This window comes from Callorhinchus milii, unplaced genomic scaffold (genome assembly GCF_018977255.1).
Source record: "Callorhinchus milii isolate IMCB2004 unplaced genomic scaffold, IMCB_Cmil_1.0 Scaffold1, whole genome shotgun sequence".
In the NCBI taxonomy this organism is placed as follows: domain Eukaryota; kingdom Metazoa; phylum Chordata; class Chondrichthyes; order Chimaeriformes; family Callorhinchidae; genus Callorhinchus; species Callorhinchus milii.
The window spans coordinates 37,607,605-37,627,823 of record NW_024704742.1 but is presented as its reverse complement, the minus strand read 5'-3'; the positions used below and the strand labels follow the sequence as shown (position 1 = coordinate 37,627,823).

At 42.3% G+C, this 20,219-nt stretch overlaps 1 protein-coding gene across 1 annotated transcript in view; it reads right to left on the bottom strand.

The window, feature by feature from the left end:
• Positions 1 to 330: 330 nt before the first annotated feature.
• Positions 331 to 20,219, bottom strand: part of LOC103180903 (N-acylethanolamine-hydrolyzing acid amidase) — a 24,021-nt gene continuing 4,132 nt past the window's right edge. Inside the window, exons 2-11 of the mRNA XM_007897015.2 lie at positions 17,595 to 17,759; positions 14,776 to 14,902; positions 11,580 to 11,670; positions 10,212 to 10,288; positions 7,657 to 7,829; positions 5,907 to 5,969; positions 5,069 to 5,135; positions 3,601 to 3,629; positions 1,118 to 1,211; positions 331 to 1,008 (exon numbers count right to left, since the gene is read on the bottom strand). Of these exons, the coding sequence (XP_007895206.2) occupies positions 1,124 to 1,211; positions 3,601 to 3,629; positions 5,069 to 5,135; positions 5,907 to 5,969; positions 7,657 to 7,829; positions 10,212 to 10,288; positions 11,580 to 11,670; positions 14,776 to 14,902; positions 17,595 to 17,759 (880 nt within the window). The 3' untranslated portion in view covers positions 331 to 1,008; positions 1,118 to 1,123. The remainder of the gene's footprint in view (positions 1,009 to 1,117; positions 1,212 to 3,600; positions 3,630 to 5,068; positions 5,136 to 5,906; positions 5,970 to 7,656; positions 7,830 to 10,211; positions 10,289 to 11,579; positions 11,671 to 14,775; positions 14,903 to 17,594; positions 17,760 to 20,219) is intronic.

The following is a 20,219-nucleotide window of genomic DNA, read 5'->3' as shown; positions in this document are numbered from 1 at the left end:
CCAACATGAAGGGTGCTACGTAAATACAAGTTGGTGTTATAAATTAATGTATGAAACCAGTCAGTGAATAACCGGAATTCTGTGAGAATAATGTAAACCCAATAAATCGTATGTACAAAGTTGTAATGGTTTGTTTTGCTGCAGTTGACTTTTGGAAAAGGGTTCATCAGACATTCTTTAAAAATTTTATATATTTTTATTTGGATTATATTGTATGGATTATATTATATTCAAAAAATATTTTATAAAAAGCTTTTTGTTCTCACATTAAAGGTCTGTTAATAAAATAACTTTAAAGTTATAACAGCACTGTTTCCAATTCCTTTCGCATTTTAGAGTCTAAGTTGTAATATCTCTTTCAATAAGAAATCCACGTCACAGAGGAATTCCACAAATCAGACCCCTTTACAGGACAAAACCACATGTGCTGAATGTGCTCACAAAGCTTGGCAATAAATATTGCCTGCTGGACATATTTTGTAGGCTTGTACAAATTGCTGTCAAAGATCAAGTAATGTTAAAGCTGGATATCAAATATCTTCTGCAGATTGAAAAATATACAACCATTTTTACCATATTAAACAGTTCATAACAACTGCGTTATTTGAAATAGAAGTAGTTAAATCTCTCTTTACTCCAAAATTTGCTCCAAAATTACCACTTGTAATCCAATATAAAATGTGTTCATTTTCTACACCAAAAAGCTGAGGGAAAAGCAACGTATGATAGGTAACAATGATACCTATACCTTTTGATACCTTATAGGTAACAGTGTTAGAATATATACAGGGTGGAGTGTGTGACACTGTACCTTTTACAATGTAAAAGAGTTGTTTATCATAATCTTGTTGTAAAAGAGTTGGAAAAAAATAAATGTCAAGCAAAGGAAATAAGACAGAAGCAACGTAATATTCTTCGATTCTCTTGTTCTCAGACTCAGTGTAGACACCCAGACTTTCATAGTGAGGAAGAATGTTCGTGGATCTTGCAATAGCGCTTATGAAAAACCTTCAGTCCAGTAAACAGAAAGAATAGAACAAAAAGATTAAAAATAATATCCTACAATATTCAAATTAAATAAAATATCTAAATTGATACACGATTCAACTTGACTTACCGTTGACTAACAAAATGTTCTGTTGCATGTGCGTACTGAGGTCCTATACTTATCTGGTTGAGCAGCACTCATCACAGTTGTATAGATAGTAGAGCTGAAATTAAAACAGCAGTTTGGAAAATATTGCCACGTTTTCTTTTACTGCACATTTCAAGCATAATACAATAGTTATCTGTTCACAAATGCCATCGTTTAATTTAGTGAATCTGCTTATCATAACAATAGTAGTTAAGAGACCGTACTGAATGCCTCGTAGAACACAGGGCACTTTAAACAATGCATTTTTTATTTGATGCACTGTATATACATGTTCAGATTCTCAAATTGTGAGGTTTAAGAGGGGACCTAATAGAGGTGTTCATAATCATAAAAAGGTTCAATATTGTTAGCATAAATAGGCTGATCCGATTTGTTGGGAGTCTGTAACCAGGGGACAAAGTATACGATAGTGACTAGGAGATCTAAAAGAGAATTTAGGAGGAACTACTTCATGCAGAAGGGAATGAAAATGTGGAATTCACTGGACAAAGCATTGGAAGAAACAGAGGAAACTAGATATAGTAGTTTAAGAGGAAACTAGATACAGTAAGTTCCTGATAACTTGACCTTTCTTAACTTGTCATCATGCCATCAAATATTCTAACTGCATTCAATTATGCATTTATACATATGCCTAACTCATCACTCTGGATAACTTGTCACTGAACCCCTTTCCTTGGACTGAAGAGTTATCAGGAGTTTTCTGTATATACACGAGGGGGAAGGGAATGGAAGATAACAGGAAGGAGTAAGGAGTGGGTGGAAACTCATGTGAAGTATAAACACTCGCACGGACTAGTTGCGACACATGGCCTATTTTCGTGCTGTACATTCAGTGTAAGTCTATGTAAACTCCTCTCTAATCCTGTTTGGAGTCAGTATGTTGCAGGGACATGCTTGTGGTGCATCCAGTATAGTACAACTATTTAGTTGTATTGAGATGTCTTCCTCATGTGAAATCCTACTATGTTAATGTAAACCGTTGTTATCTAACATAGGAGAACCGTCAATTATCTACTTTTGTTCAATTGAAAACGGATCCAATTAATTATATAAATGTAGCATTTTTCTCTTTTTACTCAAAGATCTGAGATGTTTTATTACAAGGAGAAATACACAAAATATTAATAACAGCTGATAGTATCATTCAAACACCTAAACGAACAGATGACATATCCCCCTCCCCTTGCAATCCTGTCCCTTGTAACCAAGTGGAGATTAGCAGCCGATCCGAAGCAGCAATGCAAAGCAGAAAAATAAATATGCCTGAAAGCCTGGGAGATAATGAGCTTAAGGGAGAACAGGAATGTTGCAACAAACCACCGGCTCTGCAACAAATGGGCAGGAAGGAGAAATCAAACTCAGAACAAAACTAATAAGCAGGACAACAAAGCAAAGGTTCAGAGTTTGAAAGAGCAATTTTAGGATTCACACCAGGAGTATTTTTTTAATACACACAGAGGATGATCAACAGCTGGGATAAATTACCAGCAAGTATTGAAGTCGCTGGCAACACTCAGCAAGTCAGGCAGCATCTATGGAGAAAGGAAAGTGAGTCAACGGTTCGGGTCCACGACCCTTCGTCAGAACTTCGACCCGAATCGTCGACTCACTTTCCTTTCTCCATAGATGCTGCCTGACCTTCTGAGTGTTCCCAGCGACTTCTGTTTTTGTTTCAGCTTTCCAGCATCTGTGGAATTTTGCATTTTGTTTACCAGCAAGTATTTATTGGATTCATACCAGGACTCATTTAAGAAATTAATTGATGTTGTGATAAGAATATGGTGGGGTCGACATTTTGGAAAGATTAGGTCAAATGAGCCAAAGGATCTGTTTCACAACACAATTTTATATTTATATAGCGTCTTTCACATCAGGAAGACGTCCCAAGGCACTTAACAGTCCTGGCTTGGCACCCAAGCTGGGGTTGGGAGCTGAGGGGTGGGCGAAGATGATTGAAACAGCAGTCAAAGACTGAGGTTCAGCTGAACCTCTCATGATCTTGTGAAATATAAAGTATCTATAGATGAACATCAGGATTGTAGGTATGTGGTAAAACAGCGGGTCCCAAGGAATAAGAAATATTGTGGTGATGGCAAGAGTGGGAGTAAAGTTGCTGATAATTTGTGAAAATGTAAAGAGTAGCATTTACTCAACAGCAATACATATGCTATTTACACAACTACTACCAACAACGATAACTTGCATTAACATGGCAGCCTTTACCAACGATAATGTCTCAGAATGCTTAAAACTGCCAACTACATCCCTTATACAATAGGATTTCCTTCCACTTTTGTGCTCATATAAGTCCATTACTTTATAACTTTTAAACAAAGTGCCTCATATTCAATGTGTAAGAGTGCAGTAGCATCTAGTATTGTGCATTGCCTGCGGTACACCTTTCAACAATTTATTCAAAATAAGCTTAGTGCAATACTCACTTGTTCAGTGTCCGGTTAACAGACAGAACCTAAAATATACAACAGAATACCATCAGAAAACACAAATTACATCACCATAACCATTTCTGTAGTTACATTGTTTTATTATCAAATTATCTTTTTGTACATTTTCAGTGCCAAGGTTATCATGTAACTTGATGAGTGTGTTAGCCCTTTCTGGTAATAGATGTGTTTTTTCTGCAATTAAATGAATAAATTGATCTTCTAAATTCAGAGGAAACATACAGTTAATATAATGTCCCATCTAGCTGAATATCCTATTAATACACATCTCTCTACGAATTATGTTTTTGTTCCCAAAACCAAAAATATAATTCTTGCTTGCTCTCCTCACAGACACTGTTTGCCCACTGATACCTACCTCACTCCAGTGGGCATTCTCCTTGTGAAAGTCTATGTAGCAATCGGCAGCAAACTGTCCAAACTCACAATGCATGACAGCCGAGCCTAATCTTACATCCCCACAACTGTTCATGTGCACTTTCTAATAGGGATCATAGGAGAGTGAGAATCCTGTCTGATTTTCCTCGACTTCCGCATATATGAGGGAGAAGGGAATAGAGTGCTTTAGGAGAATGAATAGAATGGCTGGGAGCTTGTGTGTTGTATAAACATAGATACAAACCTTTGGATCAGATATCCTAATTTTGTGTGCATCACTCTATGCAACTCCACCCTAGCCCAAGGGCATTGAAGTCACTTTTTTCTGGTCTCTAAGGCTAAGTATCGCACAATGCACTGCATTCATCCATTGAACCATCAATAATATAATAATAATAATCCTTGCATTTGATATAGCGCTTTTCACGTCAGGAGGACGTCCCAAAGCGCTTCACAGAATATACTGTAAAGTGAATTGACTGTATATTTGTAGGCGAACGTGGCAGCCAATTGCACACAGCAATGTCCCACAAACAGTTGTAGATTGAAAATGACCAATTTATTATTGTTTTTGGTTTTTGGAGGGATTTATACATAAGTTAAATTCAACCATTTGGATTTTGCTCCAAAATCAGGTTGAGTGACTCTATCCTAACATAACTGGTTGAAATAATCTCTTTACTTTTACTCTCTCTCTCTCCCTTGCACAACACTCTTCTCACGCTTGAAAAAACTGGCAACTGAGTTGTGCTGCGTTCTCAGACACCACTGACTTTTCCTAGTTGAGGCAATTACAGATAAAAAGCTCCAGGAGTCCTAACTACTGTGGTAGTGAAAAGAGGTCAGTTCTGGTGCAAGTGGAGATTCAAAATAGTCAGCCTCCAATGGATAATAGATATGAAACAGAATTAAACACAACGCTTTCTTTAAAGAGTTATACAAATGTAAGAGTAGCCTGTACAGAAAGTACCTCCAGCTCCCCTTAGTCCTATCTTAATGTCTACTTTACACTGTCTTATAAAATGAAATAGATAAAACTATAAAATGGTTTACCATTGCGACTCACATGAAAAAGTGTATCGAGATTTATTTTATCTTGTCCAGTAGCATTGAGAGCCTTGATAGCTGGTGTTCTTGAGAAACAATATAAAATATAAAAATGAGTGCAATGTGAAGCATTAAATACAATGTCACAATTACAATTTACACTTATTCTTCCCCTTTCACGTTGAGAGGATGTATCAAAGCGCTTGACAATGCTTGCTGGTGACCCGAGCTGGGGATGGGAGCCGATGGGGTGTGGAGGGGAGAGAAGACTAAAAGCATCCTTGAGGCATGTTTTGAGATGGGCCTTGAACAAGGGGAGGGAGCAAGGGAGTCGGAAGGATTCTGGGATGGAATTCCAGAGAGTGGAGGCAGAAAGACTGAAAACCCATCCTCTGATGGTGGAGCAAATAGGGCGGGCGACACAAAGCAAGCCAAGGTTCACTGAGCAAAGGGAGCAGCAGGGTTGATATGATTGGGGGAGGTTGCAAAGGAAGTATGGGGAGCGAGCATGGGGGTGGGGGGTTGAACATGAGAATGATGAACTTGAATCAATCTGCTGGGAAGCCAATGGAGCCGACAGAGGACGGGGGTAATAGGCTCATGGAGCCCGTTGGGACAAGGACATGGGTTGCGCAGATCTGGATATTCTGAACCCGTGTAGGGGAGCGCTAGGGAGTCTGGCAAGCAGAGCACTGGCATAGTCGAGCCTGCGCGTGATAAAGGCGTGGCATCCCAAGGGGGAGAGGTAGTGGCAGAGGTGAGTAATATTTCGGAGGTGAGGGAAAGCTGAGTGAGTAAGAGCATGGATGTGGGGCTCCGGGCACTGTTTATTTCAAGGTGCAATTAAGAAAGTTCACCTTCTGTCACATGATGGAGGTGGAGTGGTCCAGTGATCATAGTTTGTCTCCACTCTGTACCACCTACGGAAGTGAGGAGAGCACACAAATCCAGAAACATGAACCCAGTTTAAACACATGTCAACAAACCAAAACTCTTCCCATTTCAACTTTGGTTCAAAAGTGCTGATCCAGAAAGATAATTGTATATCAGCCCTGATCGAAGCATACAGTGATCACTGTTTATCCAGCATATTGGGTGATTCCATTGTCAATTTCACCCAAAGGATTAATAGCACATTTGTTTGACCTATATATGGTCTGAAATTCCAGTCAATATTTAATATATCACCTTTAGCCATGACAGCCACTAATGGGATTTCCCCATTAAAATCACAACAAAGTTCCACGTAATGCTGACTAGAATTTTAACCCAATAATATCCCTTTCTAATCAATGCCCGTTCTCTACAAAAATTATTTGAAAATACTGTGGTTTATTTTGCTCCCATTCCCTTAGAATTGACCTCTGGTGTCCATAAACAATGACATTTGTACAATACAACTTACATTTATATAGTGCCTTTCACATCAGGAGAAAGTCTCAAAGCACTTGTTTTTGACATTTGATTTTACAAAGGGTTTTGTAATTTAATACAGAGTTCCATAGTGTAGTGGTTAGAGCACTCACATGGCAAGCGAGAGGAATGGATTTGATTCTGGGTTGGAGGCGAAACCTTAGGCAAGTTTCCTTACTCTAATACCTCCGTTTACCTAGCAGTAAGTAGGAACCCGGTTGTTAGTCGATTGGCGGATTGCTTTCCAGGGGTAATATTTCCTCAAAAAAGATTTGGTCACTCAATTGTTTGTGGGACGCTGCTGTGCACAATTGATTGCCGCATTTCGCCCACAAAATACAGTCAATCCAATTTATAATATATTCTGTGAAGCACTTTGAGGTGTCTCAACAATGTTCTAAGGTGCTATATCAAATGCAAGGATTATCATTATTATCAATACTGGTTAAAAAGCAGTAATTCCAAATGGGATCCTCTAATAATAACAATAATAATACTTGCATTTGATATAGCACTTTTCACTTCTTCTAGACGTCTCAAAGCGCTTCACAGAATAGACTGTAAAGTGAATTGACCATGTATTTGTGGGCGAAACGCAGCAGCCAATTGCGCACAGCAGTGTTCCACAAACAGTCGTGGATTGAAAATGACCAATTTATTATTGTTTTGGAGGGATTATTATTAGGCGTGTGGAGTAAGAAAACTTGCCCAAGGTTTCGCCCTGCCTGGAATTGAACCCAGGTGTCTCACTTGCAAGTGCTCTAACTACTGAGCTACAGGACCCCTGCTCTCCTATAATGATGAAATCATGTCAACAGGGAGAATTTATTTCCACTGGTCGGTGAGTTAGAAATTAAAGATAAACTGATCTAAAATAATTACTAAAGAGCAAATGAAGAAGTTATGAGAACTTTATCTGCACAATATACTGTATGGTTCAGAGAAATTTCTCTACTTTAAGGAATCTGATTCTTTGTAGTAAAGGAAGTACATCAGATGAGCTTGCAGGATCTCCAAAACAATAATCCTTTAAAGAATAGGTTGTATTGGAGCAGAGCTACTGCAGATTGGTACATACCTTCCTGTTTAAAATCAGTTTGTTTTAGCCTCCACTGTGAAACAAACACAAAAATATTCACAAAGACCATTCACCTGGGTGTGACTGAAAGGGGTGTGTCTGGAGAGGTTACTTACTGTTTTATCACAGTCATCAAAGGCCAGATGTCCACTGGGCCATCGCGGTTTCGTGTGATAACCACACCTTCATTTGGATTGACCCCACCCAAGATGTAGTAAACATCTGCAATGATGGGACTCTTGGCCAGTTTCCACTTAGCTGCCTCAAAATTTTCTGCTTCAAGGAGGGTCTGTGCATCAAAGGACAAACATCAATGACAATTAGGTTATCTAGAATAGAATTTCTCTCCTTCTATTGTATTTTCCCATCCAACTGCCCTCAGGAGATTGCCATCTCTCACCCATGGCTGAGTGTTCAGTTGTGGCTGCGGAAATGAATGCTCTCCCCATGTGTATGCAACTGCTCACGACTCAGTCCATCACCTGATACACTCATTATTTGAAGCTGAAATCTGAACTGTGGCCTGTTCAATAGACTTTACTTCCAACAGAAAGCCATGTACTAGCAATTGATTTTCATTACGTTCAGCTTGTGACCATTACTCAAACATTGCCTTGAGTGAAGGTGAGGCATAGCAAACCTGAAAGATTCCAAGTGAGATCCCTAGCATGTGCTAGAAGCTGGAAGAGATCTATGGGTTTTTAGTTGATTCAGTATTCACCAAGTCAAACCAGTGTGAGGCAGCATTTAACAAGGCAAACAGTATTCTGGGCTTTCTAGTCAAATTACTTGAGTTCAGAAATCATACCTAAACTCTGGTCAGGCCGCACCTAGTGCAGAATATAGTTATGGTCACTGGAAAGTAAAGGCAGTGCAGACACCAGTTGGAGGAATGAGTTATGAGTAATGATTAGACAAGCTAGAGGTCTTCAGTCCTAAATAAAAGAAGAAATCTCAGTGGGGATCCTATAGATGTATAAAAGATTTTGAGTGGGATTAAGAAAGTAAACCCAGACTTTTTGAGTGCCCCAAGACAGTATAATAATAACAATCGTTGCATTTGATATCGCGCTTTTCATTTCTTCTAGACGTCTCAAAGGGCTTCACAGAATAGACTGAAAAGTGAATTCATATTTGTGGGCGAAATGCGGCAGCCAATTGCACACAGCAGTGTCCCACAAACAGTCGTGGTTTTGAAGTGAACAATTTATTATTGTTTTATTTTCTTGAGGGATTATTATCAGGTGTGTGGAGTAAAGAAACTTGCACAAGGTTTCACCCTGCTAGGATAAAATAAGTAAAATAAAATATAAAAAGTAAAATAAGAAGAAAGGTTTAGGGTTGCAAAAGCAAATTTCAAACCAGATACCTGGAAGTATTTGTTTACCCAGAGGGTAATTAATGACTGGAACAGGTTATCAGGAAGGGTGCTTGAGGCTGGAACACTGGATTCATTTAAAAACACCAGCTTGATACTGTGATGGTAGGTCAGTATAATGCACATTCTGGAGGAATGAGATTAAATGGGCCGAAGGGTCTTCTTCATCTAAAGCTCTTGTGATAAGAAATGGTTAAAATGGTTTCTTATTGAGTTGTTTCACTTTTGTTGCACTGGCTTTATTGACTTCCACTACAGCAGTTTCATTCCTGCTTTCCATCTTTAATTTCCATATCTGACAACCATGGGTCTTTGAGTCACACTCAAGTGAGCTTTCTGATACAGTACTCAGCTGCAATTGCTGCAATGTGCATAATTCTTATTTAAATCATTTTTATTAAACCAAAGTGGCGAATGTAGAGAGAGGTAATTTCTCCACACAAGCATGTCTTAGTCTGGTTTTGCACTAGCATGTCATTTGCAAATGGTAATTTTAATCTGAGTGCAAGATAAATCTTTTAGAATCCAAACCTTGTCTTGCAAATAGGTAATTATTTAAAATAAACAGTGCAATACATTCACCAAGCAGAGTGATGAAATGATATCCATTTAGTTTGCATTGTGGTTGGTTACACGCAAACACATTGAAACACTCTTTTGTTGGGAAGCTGGAATCTCAACTGTAGCCTGTTCGATACACTTCCAACAGAAAGACATGTACTAAACACTTCATAAACCAAAAGGAAACAGACTTTCATTATTTTTAGCTTTTCACTATTACTCAAACATTGCTTTGAGTGAAGGTGAGGCATAGGAAACCTGAAAGATTCCAAGTGAGATCCCTAGCTTGTGCTAGAAGCTGGAAGAGATCTATGGGTGTTAGTTGACTCATTATTCACCAACCAAGTCAAAGCAATGCGAGGCAGCAATCAACAAGGATTCTGGACTATCTGGTCACATCAGTTGAGTTCAGATGCCCAAAAGTCATACTCAAGCTGTAACATTGCTGGTGTACATTAGAGGTGGTAATAAAGTAGGATACCTTACATTGAAAGAACTGCTCTTCCCAGGAACTCTTACTCAATTGTAATCATTCTTTGTGACATGATTTTTACAGGCAGGAAATTTTATCCTTACATAATAGCCTTTAACCAATTATTCTTCTATCTGCCTCACCTCTTTCTCTTTAAAATGAAAGAAAGAAAACATACACAAAATATCATTCACAAGGATATGACCTATTCTGCACTAGGATATTATTGGTGCTGGAAATCACTCCATTCGGTTACTCACATCTCTTATCAGCCAACTAACAGGAGAGCTTCTCTTCCAAAATGCAGCAATTGCATTTCTCCACCAATGTCCTTTATCTTTGAACAGAGACAATTGAAACAGAATTTAATTAACTGTAATTCCACTTATGTCAAAACACACTGGAGTGGATGTGGGGGGCTTTCTGTCAGAATGTATACTTGAATGCAGAGTGTATCTTCAGGTGTGTGTCAACCTGACTCAGATGGTAGCACTCTCGCCTCTGAGTCAAAAGGTTGTGAGTGCAAGTCCCATGTTAGGACTTTGAAATCAAATATTCTAGGTTGACACACACTCCAACGCAGCCCTGTGGGTGTCCTGCATTTTTAGAGGTATTGTCTTTCGGCTGAGATGTTAAACTGAGGCACTGTTCAGGTAGACGATAAAGATCCAATAGCACAATTTAAAAAGTCTCTCTTGGTATCCTGGCCAACAATGCCACAGATCAAATTGATCATTCACCTCATGGCTGTTTGTGAGACGTGGCTGTTTGCAAATTGGCTGCCATGTTCGACTCCAAAATACACAGTCACTACACTTTACAGTAAATCCTGTGATGCGCTTTGACACATTCTCCTGATGTGAAAGACGCTATATCAAATGTAAAGATTATTATTGTATTAGCTTGCCTAGCCCCCTCCCTTCTGTTTCAGCAGTGTGTGAAAGTACACTAAGTTTCAATGATACAAACTCAACGATTTCACCACCACCGATTTTCATTTATATAGCACCTCTACGCTTGTCTGTAATATGTCCTAATCTACTCAAGGTTAGATTAGAAGCAAGAATGCGCAATTTATAACACAATGCATTGCACAATGCAAAATCACACAGTGCTTCACTGTAATGTGCAGTTTGGAGGCAAACATGATGGCAGTTTTGCACACAGCATGATCCTACAAACAGCCATGAAGTGAATGACCAATTCATTTAGAGTATTTTTGGCCAGGACACCCTTTGAAACTCTCTTCTCTTTTTGAATAGTACCTCGGCGTATTTAAAATCCCCCTGAACAAGCATTTAAGAACCTTGGTTTAACATCTCATCTATAAGACAGCAACTCCAACTAATACTGCAATGAAGTATCATCTAACTACAGCTCAAGTACTGATACATTTATGCTATGGTTGTAAACAGTTACAGATTTCTTATTAAAAACTGCAGCCCACAACTTTCAAGAGTAAAATCTTAAACCGCTTCTGTCTAAAAAAGTATTGAGGGTTAATTATTAATATCTAAACACACTTGATCAGTCTCAAAGGTCACTTTCGCTATCAGGTTAGCCATTAAAATGAACAGTAGCTTTAATCTTTAGTTCAATCTAATTCATGCAGAAAATTTTGAACTTGCCTCTTTCGTTCCCAGAAATAGTAAATTTGTTTGGACGTTGTCCAGTCCATAAACCTAAATAGCCAACTGCTGTAGTGCCTGTATAGATAATCTGAAACATAACAAGGAAAGTTAGTAAAATTGGCAGCCATGCCAAACCTCAGGCATTTTTGAGTGTATTAAGGATCAGACAGCAAATCAATGTTGTCTCAGAGCAACAACTGAAGACCAGAAGGTTGTATTTTGATTTTGAACAAAACACAAAATACTGCAGATGCAGGAAATCTGAAACCAAAAACAGAAGTCGCTGGGTACACTCAGGAGGTCAGGCAGCATCTATGGAGAAAGGAGAATGAGTCAACATTTTGGGTCCATGACCCTTCATCAGAACTGGGGTATGTGGGGAGGGAGAGGCTTTTAAGGGCTAACAGAGAGTGGGGAGGCAGGACAAGGAAGACAAAGGAGTAAATGGAGTAGAGGACAGGGGATGATGGGTTAAAGAGGTGCTAATGATGCAGAACAAAGAGGGGGATTGCACGAAGCAGGGGAATAGAGGTGTTAATACGGCAGAACGAAAGTGGGGGGGGAAGAACTTGCAACAAAACAGGCAGATCATGGAGAGAAAAGGTGTGTCTGGGACCAAAATGATGTGGTAATGGTCACAGAAATGGGGGAGGGGGCAGGTGAGCGGTTATGGTCTGAAATTGTTGAAATCAATATTGAGGCCAGAGGGCTGTAAGATCCCTAGCAGATAAATAAGGTGCTGTTCCTCAGGCTTGCACTGTGGCTCATTGGAACAGCGTAGGAGTTTCCAAGTGAGTCAGCGATTTACGTGTACTACCACCAATGTAGTGTACTGCATTCGTTGCTCACGATGTGGTCTCCTCTACATTGGGGAGACGAACGGAGATTGGGTGACCGATTTGCCGAACACCTCCATTTTGTCCACAGGCACAACCCTGAGCTTCCGGTTTCTTGCCATTTCAACTCTCCCTCCCACTCGCACTCTGACCTCTCCAGCCTTGATCTCCTATGCTGTTCCAATGAGCCACAGCGCAAGCTTGAACTTCTGTTTTTGTTTGATTTTGAGATGGATAACAAAAAAATGCTTGCTATAACATAAAATTACTCAGATTGTTACCCCATGCAAACAAGCTGAACAGCCCAACTCATCTGTGCCAGTGTTTATAATCCACATAAACCTCCACCCCTCCTAATCCCCCCTTCTGTACCCTCTATTCCTTTCTCTTTCATGTATGTACATAAATTTTCTTTTAAATACATTGTTGTTTTTTCTTAAACCACAGCTTCCAGCAGTGAATTCTGTGTTCTCACCACCCTCAGCAAAAAGAAATTCCTGCTGAAATAAACCTCCCTTTAAATCTACTGCTGGGCATCTTATATTGATGCCTCCTCATTATGGATTCATCAAGTGGAAAGAGACCATTAATGTTCACCTTACTGAATTCTTTCATAATCTTAAATACCTTTATCAGGTTCCCTCTCAATCACGACACAAAGTTAGGTAGAGTGGTAAAGGACAACACAAAGTTAGGTAGGGTGGTAAACAGTGAGAAGGATAGGAGCCAACTGCACGAAGACATAGACAGAATGGTAAAATAGACAGACACATGGCAGATGAGTTTCAATGTGGAGAAATGCGAGGTAATGCATTTTGGTAGAAAGAATGAGGGGAGGCAATACAGGCTGGTAATACAATCTTAAGGGGGGTAAAAGAACAGAGAGACCTGGCGGTTCAGGTAAATGAATCCTTAAAGGTGGCAGGACAGGTAGACAAGGCTGTAAAATGGGCATATAGGATACTAGGCTTTATAAATAGGGGCATAGAGTACAAGAGTCAGGAAGTTATGATTAACCTATATAAAACAACAACAACAACAACAAGATTCCATTTATAGAGCGCCTTTCACGTCAGGAGGACGTCCCAAGGCGCTGCACAGTTGGGTCATGACCCGAGCAGGGGGGAAATGGTCAGGGTGAGGGGAGGGAAGGGAGGGAGAGAGGAGGGGGGAAATGGTCAGGGTGAGGGGAGGGAAGGGAGGGAGCGAGGAGGAGGAAGAGAGTCGAGAGGGGAGCTGAAGGCACGGTCAAAGAGGCACGGTCATAAAACACTGGTTAGGCCTCAGTTAGAATACTGCGCCCAGTTCTGGGCACCACACTATAGGAAGGATGTTAAGGCATTGGAAAGGGTGCAGAGGAGATTTACGAGGATGGTACCAGGAATGAGGGACCTTGATTATGAGGAAAGGCTGGAGAGGCTGGGATTATTCTCTTTGGAGCAGAGAAGGTTACGAGGAGACCTAATAGAGGTCATCAAAATCATGAGGGGATTTGATAGGTTAGAAAGGGGAAAACTGTTTCCACTGGTGGGTGTGTTGGTGACTTGAGGTCACAGATTCAAAATAGTATCTAAAAGAGGCAGAGGGGAAGTGAGAAGAAACCTTTTCATGCAGCGAGTTGTTCGAATCTGGAACGCATTGCCTTTATGTGGAGTCCTGTAGCTCAGTGGTTAGAGCACTCGCTTTCCGAACAAGAGACCTGAGTTCAACTCCAGGCAGGGCGAAACCTTGGGCAAGTTTCCCTCCTCCACACAGAGCCTAATAATAATCCCTCAAAAACCCAAAACAAAAATAAATTGGTCATTTTCATTTTCAATCTAGGACTGTTTGTGGGACATTGCTGTGCGCAATTTGCTGCCGCGTACGCCCACAAATATACAATCAATTCACTTTACAGTGTGTTCTGTGAAGCGCTTTGGGACGTCCTCCTGACGTGAAAAGCGCTATATCAAATGCAAGGATTATTATTATTATTATTATTAAAGGGTGGTTGGGGCCGATTCGATAACTACTTTTAAAAACGCGGTGGACGGGTATTTGAGGAGGGTGGGTTTGCAGGGTTAAGGGGAAAGGGCTGGGGAGTGGGATTGACATTAATTGCTCTACTCAAAGAGCCGGCACAAACTCGACGGGCCGAATCGCCTCTTTTTGTGCTGTACGATTCTATGATTCTATGATATCATCTTGAGAAAGAGAGAGAGAGAAAAAAAACCTGTCCAATGTTTTTTGAATATCTGTATCCATTCATCACTTACTAATACTTCATCTATAAGTTACAGTATATTCTGTGAAGTGCTTTGAGACATTCTCCTGCCATGAAATGGCATTATATCAAATGTAAGGATCTTAGGACCCACCTGTCCATTCGCTTCAAATTGCAGTTCCACTATGAGCTTCCGTAAACTTTCACCAAAACTGTAATCCAGATTTCTCCCATGGTAAATATTTCCTTTTGTGTCTTGAGCAACAATGCTGGTGCAAAACCTGAGAGGAAAGTATACAATTGCACATCTCTTCTTTTAGAACAAGTCAAACATCAAAATACTTCATTCCAAATGAACTTCAATCTCATTGTGTCAGTGGGAAGAAATGAAATAGGTATTTGGTGAAGAATGTATGAGAGACGAGTAATGCAGAATTGCTTTTCGGTGTGACCAGGCAGATGATCGGGCCACTGGACCAGTGGAGGCCAAGCTTCATAGACAGCAAACAAAATAAATGTTCTTGATTGAATATTTGTTCATTTATGCCGTTAAGTCAACAAATGTTCAATCAAGAAAAACTGAAAACACACTACCGACCGAATACAGACTTACCTAGATTGGTGCGAATGTTCGCGGGCCACTTTTGCCCCCAGCCCACTAGGTTGGCCACCACTGTGCTAGACTAATGTGAATGGGTAAACGTGGTCACTAGTTTTGTCAATACATTGTAACCATCTTACACACTGGGTATCACACAGGCAGACTAGATGCCCCTGCTCTATTGAACGCCAGGCTGGAAACCTTCCAGCTTGCTCCCTCTTTCCTGAGCTTAGAAACCCAATTTAATACCTCCCCCTCCCCTGGCTTGGTATTCAAATCTGAAGTACCTTGAGATGTCAATGTGAGACTGTGCAATGAACGACCAATTTTATCTGGAGGATTGTTGGCCAGGACACTGGGAGAAACTCCCTCTTTTCACCAAGTGCCATGGGATTGTTAAAATCCACCTTAACAGGTAGACAAATCTGGATCTGTCCCTGCCCCCCTCAAAACTGCTGTCATCACCACCCTCCTCAAAAAACCTTCCCTAGATCCCTCAAACTCCAGCCACTCCCGCCCCATTTCTAACCTGCCCTTCCTCACAAAAGTCCTAGAACGCGTTGTTGCCAATCAACTCCGCGCACACCTCTCCTCACACTCTCTCTTCGAACCCCTCCAGTCCGGTTTCCGCCCACAGTACAGAGACTGCGCTTGTGAAAGTCACAAACGACATCCTCTCTATCTGTGACCAGGGCTCTCTCTGTCTCCTTGTCCTCCTGGACCTCTCCTCTGCGTTCGACAAGTCGATCACGCCATCCTCCTCCACAGCCTTTCCTCCGTCATCCACCTCAGTGGGACCGACCGCACTCGCCTGGTTTGAGTCCTACCTCACAAACCGCCAGCAGTACATCTGCACAAACGGCTTCTCCTCCTGCTCTCACCCGGTTACCTGCGGGGTACCCTAAGGATCCATCCTTGGCCCCGTCCTCTTTCTGATCTACATGCTCCCTCTTGGGGATGTCATCTGTAGACATGGGGTATGTGAATGACACCCAACTCTATTTTTCCACCTCTCTTTGCGACCCCCAGTCCCCTGATGTTCTGTCAGCCTGCCTGTCAGACCTCAGGGGCTGGATGAGAGCAAACTTCCTTCGGCTGAAAGTTGACAAGACGGAAACCATACTCTTTGGCTCTCGTCAACGTCTAAAATCTCACGCTTCTCACCTCCTCCACCTACCCAACCTCCCCCTAAAACTCTCCGAACCCATACGCAACCTAGGCGTCAGGTTCGACCCCCAATTATCCTTCCTCCCCCACATCCAGTCCCTCACCAGCACCACTTTCTTCCACCTCCAACGCATCGCCCGTCTATGCTCATACCTCTCTCCGAAAGCCGCTGAAACCCTGGTCCATGCCTTTGTCACCTCTTGGCTTGACTATTCTAATGCCCTCCTCACCGGTCTCCCCTCCACTACCATCCATAAAATCTAGATTATTCAAAACTCTGCCGCTCGCATTCTCACCCGCACAAAACGCTGCTCCCCGATCACCCCAGTCCTTGCCAGACTGTACTGGCTCCCTGTCCCAGAAAGGATCGACTTCAAGATCCTCATCCTTGTCTTCAAATCCCTCCACTCCTCTGCACCCCCCTACCTCTCTGATCTCCTCTCTCCTCAAAACAGTACCCGTTGCCTTTGTTCCTCCGGGTCTGGCCTCCTCCTCGTCCCCTGAGTCCTCTGCTCCACCCTCGGCGGCCGTGCTTTCAGCCACTATGCCCCAAGGCTCTGGATCTCCCTTCCTCACTCCCTTTGTCTCGTTCTCTCTCTTCCTATTTTCAGGTCTCTGCTGAAGACCTTTCTTTTCGACCGCGCCTTTGGTCACCTTCCGCCCCTCCCCCTGGCTCGGCCCCGGGATCCGTTACTGTGAAGCGCTCTGAGATGCCGTCCGGCATGGAGGGCGCAATATAAATCCGTTGTTGTTGATTTAATTTCTTGTCCAAAGGATGACACCAGACAATGAACTGCTCTTTCAGTAGTGCACTGTAGCAGTAGCTTAGTCTATGAGCTCAAGATCCTGAAGTGAGATTCAAATCCACAACCTTGTGACTCAGAGGCAGGAGTGCTACCAACTGAGTCAGAAATAGAGAGGGAAAGATCACTTTGGAGTGACCGCTTTTTGTGTGCAAGTCTGTGGAATTCAGGTAAGGACAGTGTGGGGCTGACATAGTTAAGCCCGACACTCACTTTGTAGACTCATATATGAAGAATGGCCGCTGGAGTGAAGTAGCAGAGAAATTGCAGTAAATATCTTTGCATTACTTCAAGGAAGAATCATTGGGGTAAGAGGGAATTTGCAATGGAAAATAAAAAAAGTTAAAAATAAATTGAAAAGGAGAAGGGGTAGGAAATAAAAGGAAGAAGAAAAGGACTTACGCAGTAGCCTCATAGACAAAATTCAGGAGAATTCCTTCGCCAATGCTTATTCCAATGGCTTTGCACACTCCTCGAAGTTCTGCTGAATAGGGATATGGAAAGAATTCATCCAGCTCAGGTCCAATCGTGCTGATTATGGGAATGACCCACTCTGGAACCAATGAACTGCAACAGAACCAAAGATAGGTTTACTCCAAAAGAATTTCCCGTTACGACTTCTGGTACAGCACACCTGAAAAGGCTAGATATGTACAGTAGTAAAACGGTTACCCTCTTTGTCACTTCTTTAAGTGTACATGCATCATGTACCAGGCTGGTCCAACTTTTGACTGCTGAGGGCCGGATGGCCTATATGAGAAATGTCCACAGGCCGCATAAGCAATATTTTTCTGTTTCCCTTTCAGAAAGATATAACATTTTCGGGTTATGGAGGGAGCGAGTTGGGCAGATGAAACGGGGGTGAGGGGAATGAAATCGGCCGCCAGTTGAACTACCCTGATGTAGACAATTGTCTATTAGAATATGGGATGCTCTGCCTCTAGTGGTTACTGAGATTGAGACCTAACGACAGTTACAACAATTTGAAGAGGAAGAATGTAAAAAGGGGTACAAAAGCGGGCAATTAAGGTTAGAGTAGCTGGCTTCAGCAGATGCCAGTTTATGGAGTCTTCCTATGATTCAAGTTCTATGATTATAAATAAGAATAATTCTTATATTTGATGTAGTGTCTTTCACATAGGGAGGACACCTCAAAGGCCTTCACAGGGTAAACTGTAACGTGCAGTGACTGTTTTGTGTGCAAACTATATGGGATATAGTTGCTCAGGATTGCAAACAAATGATTGCTTCAGATAGTGGTTAGTTTGCATAGAATTACACAGAATGGTATGGCACGGAAACAGGCCATCTAGCCCAACTAGTTCATGCTTATACTCCACACAAGCCCTCACCATTCCTATACCTCTTTATTTCCCTTTCTAATGTTTGCATCAAGTTCTTCTTAAATACATTAATGCATCTTTCTTCAACCCCAGCTTCTGACAAGTGAGTTGCACATTCTCACCAAGCTAGATTAGGTGAGAATCTGCAACTCAATGCCAGAAGCTGGGGTTGAAGCAGGCTACACATTTAAGAGGAACCTGACCCGTACAAGAGAGAAGGGAATAGAGGGGCACACGAAGGGTGGGGCTGGTGCAGAGAACAGACCTGACCTCTTCCATGTCATATGAAAACAAGTGACTTCTCCTTGGGGGAGGGGGAAGTATGAGTGTCTCCTTGGAACTGATCAAGTTCCAAGATGACACACTCTCTGTGGTGGTCTCGACAGTGCAGTTCCTGAGCCAGCCAAGTCCCCATTTTCCAGGGTACTGCTGATGACAGCACCGGCTGAGTCATCGTCTGGGCCACAGAAAACTATAAACAGTGCCCTCCACTATAAATCTGCTAAAAATGAAGTTTCTGGGCTAGGGCCTCTCACGCTGTTTACCCGATGTAACTGTGGGCAGAGCGGCTCCGGACACACGGGCTTTACTCCACTCGGAGGCCCCACTGTTGAGATTGTCTGAGTGTCTCTCTCCTCTGCATGTGTTTGTGAGTGTCTGTGTGAGTGTATCTCTCTCTTTTGTATATGTTTGTGAGTGTCTAGGAGTCCTGTAGCTCAGTGGTTAGAGCACGCTCCCCCTTGGTGACGTCATCCGCAGACATGGGGTAAATTTCCCATGTATGCGGATGACACCCAACTCTATCTCTATGCCTCTCCTCTGAACTCCAGTTACTGGCGTCCTGACCAACTGCCTGTCCAACATCAAGTCCTGGACGAGGGACAACTTTCTCCAACTCAACGTCGGCAAGACCGAGGCCCTCCTGATTGGCTCGCGGCGGTGCCTCCGCACCTCGAGCACGGCTGCACACTCAACCTCACTAAGCCAGTCAGGAACCTGAGTGTCTTGTTTGACCCTGAACTGTCCTTTCTCCCCTACATCTGCGCCATGACCAGCGCTGCCTACCACCACTCTCACTCACTTACTCTCACTCTGTCATTCTCTCACTGTCATTCTCACTGTCACTCACTCCGTCCCTCCCTCCGTCACTCCCTCCCTCCGTCACTCCCTCCCTCCGTCACTCACACACACACTCACTCACTCCGTCACTCACACACACACTGCCACGCACTCTGTCATTCTCTCACTGTCATTCTCTCAGTCACTCACTCCGTCCCTCCCTTCCTCCGTCCCTCCCTTCCTCCGTCCCTCCGTCACTCACACACATACTGTCACTCACTCACTCTGTCACTCGCTCACTCTCACTCACTCACTCACTCACTGTCACACACTGTCACTCTCACTCTGTCGCTCACTCTGTCACTCACCCTGTCACTCACCCTGTTACTCACTCTGTCACTCACTCACTCTTTCACTCTCTCACTGTCATTCTCTCACTGTCACTCACTCACTGTCACTCACTCCATCAGTCACTCTGTCACACACTCACTCTGTCACTCATTCACTCTCTCTCACTGTCACTCTCTCACTCCGCAACATTGCCAGACTCCACCACTGCCTCACCCCTCAGGCTGCTGAAACCCTCACCCATGCATTCGTCACCTCAAGGCTTGACTACGGGAAT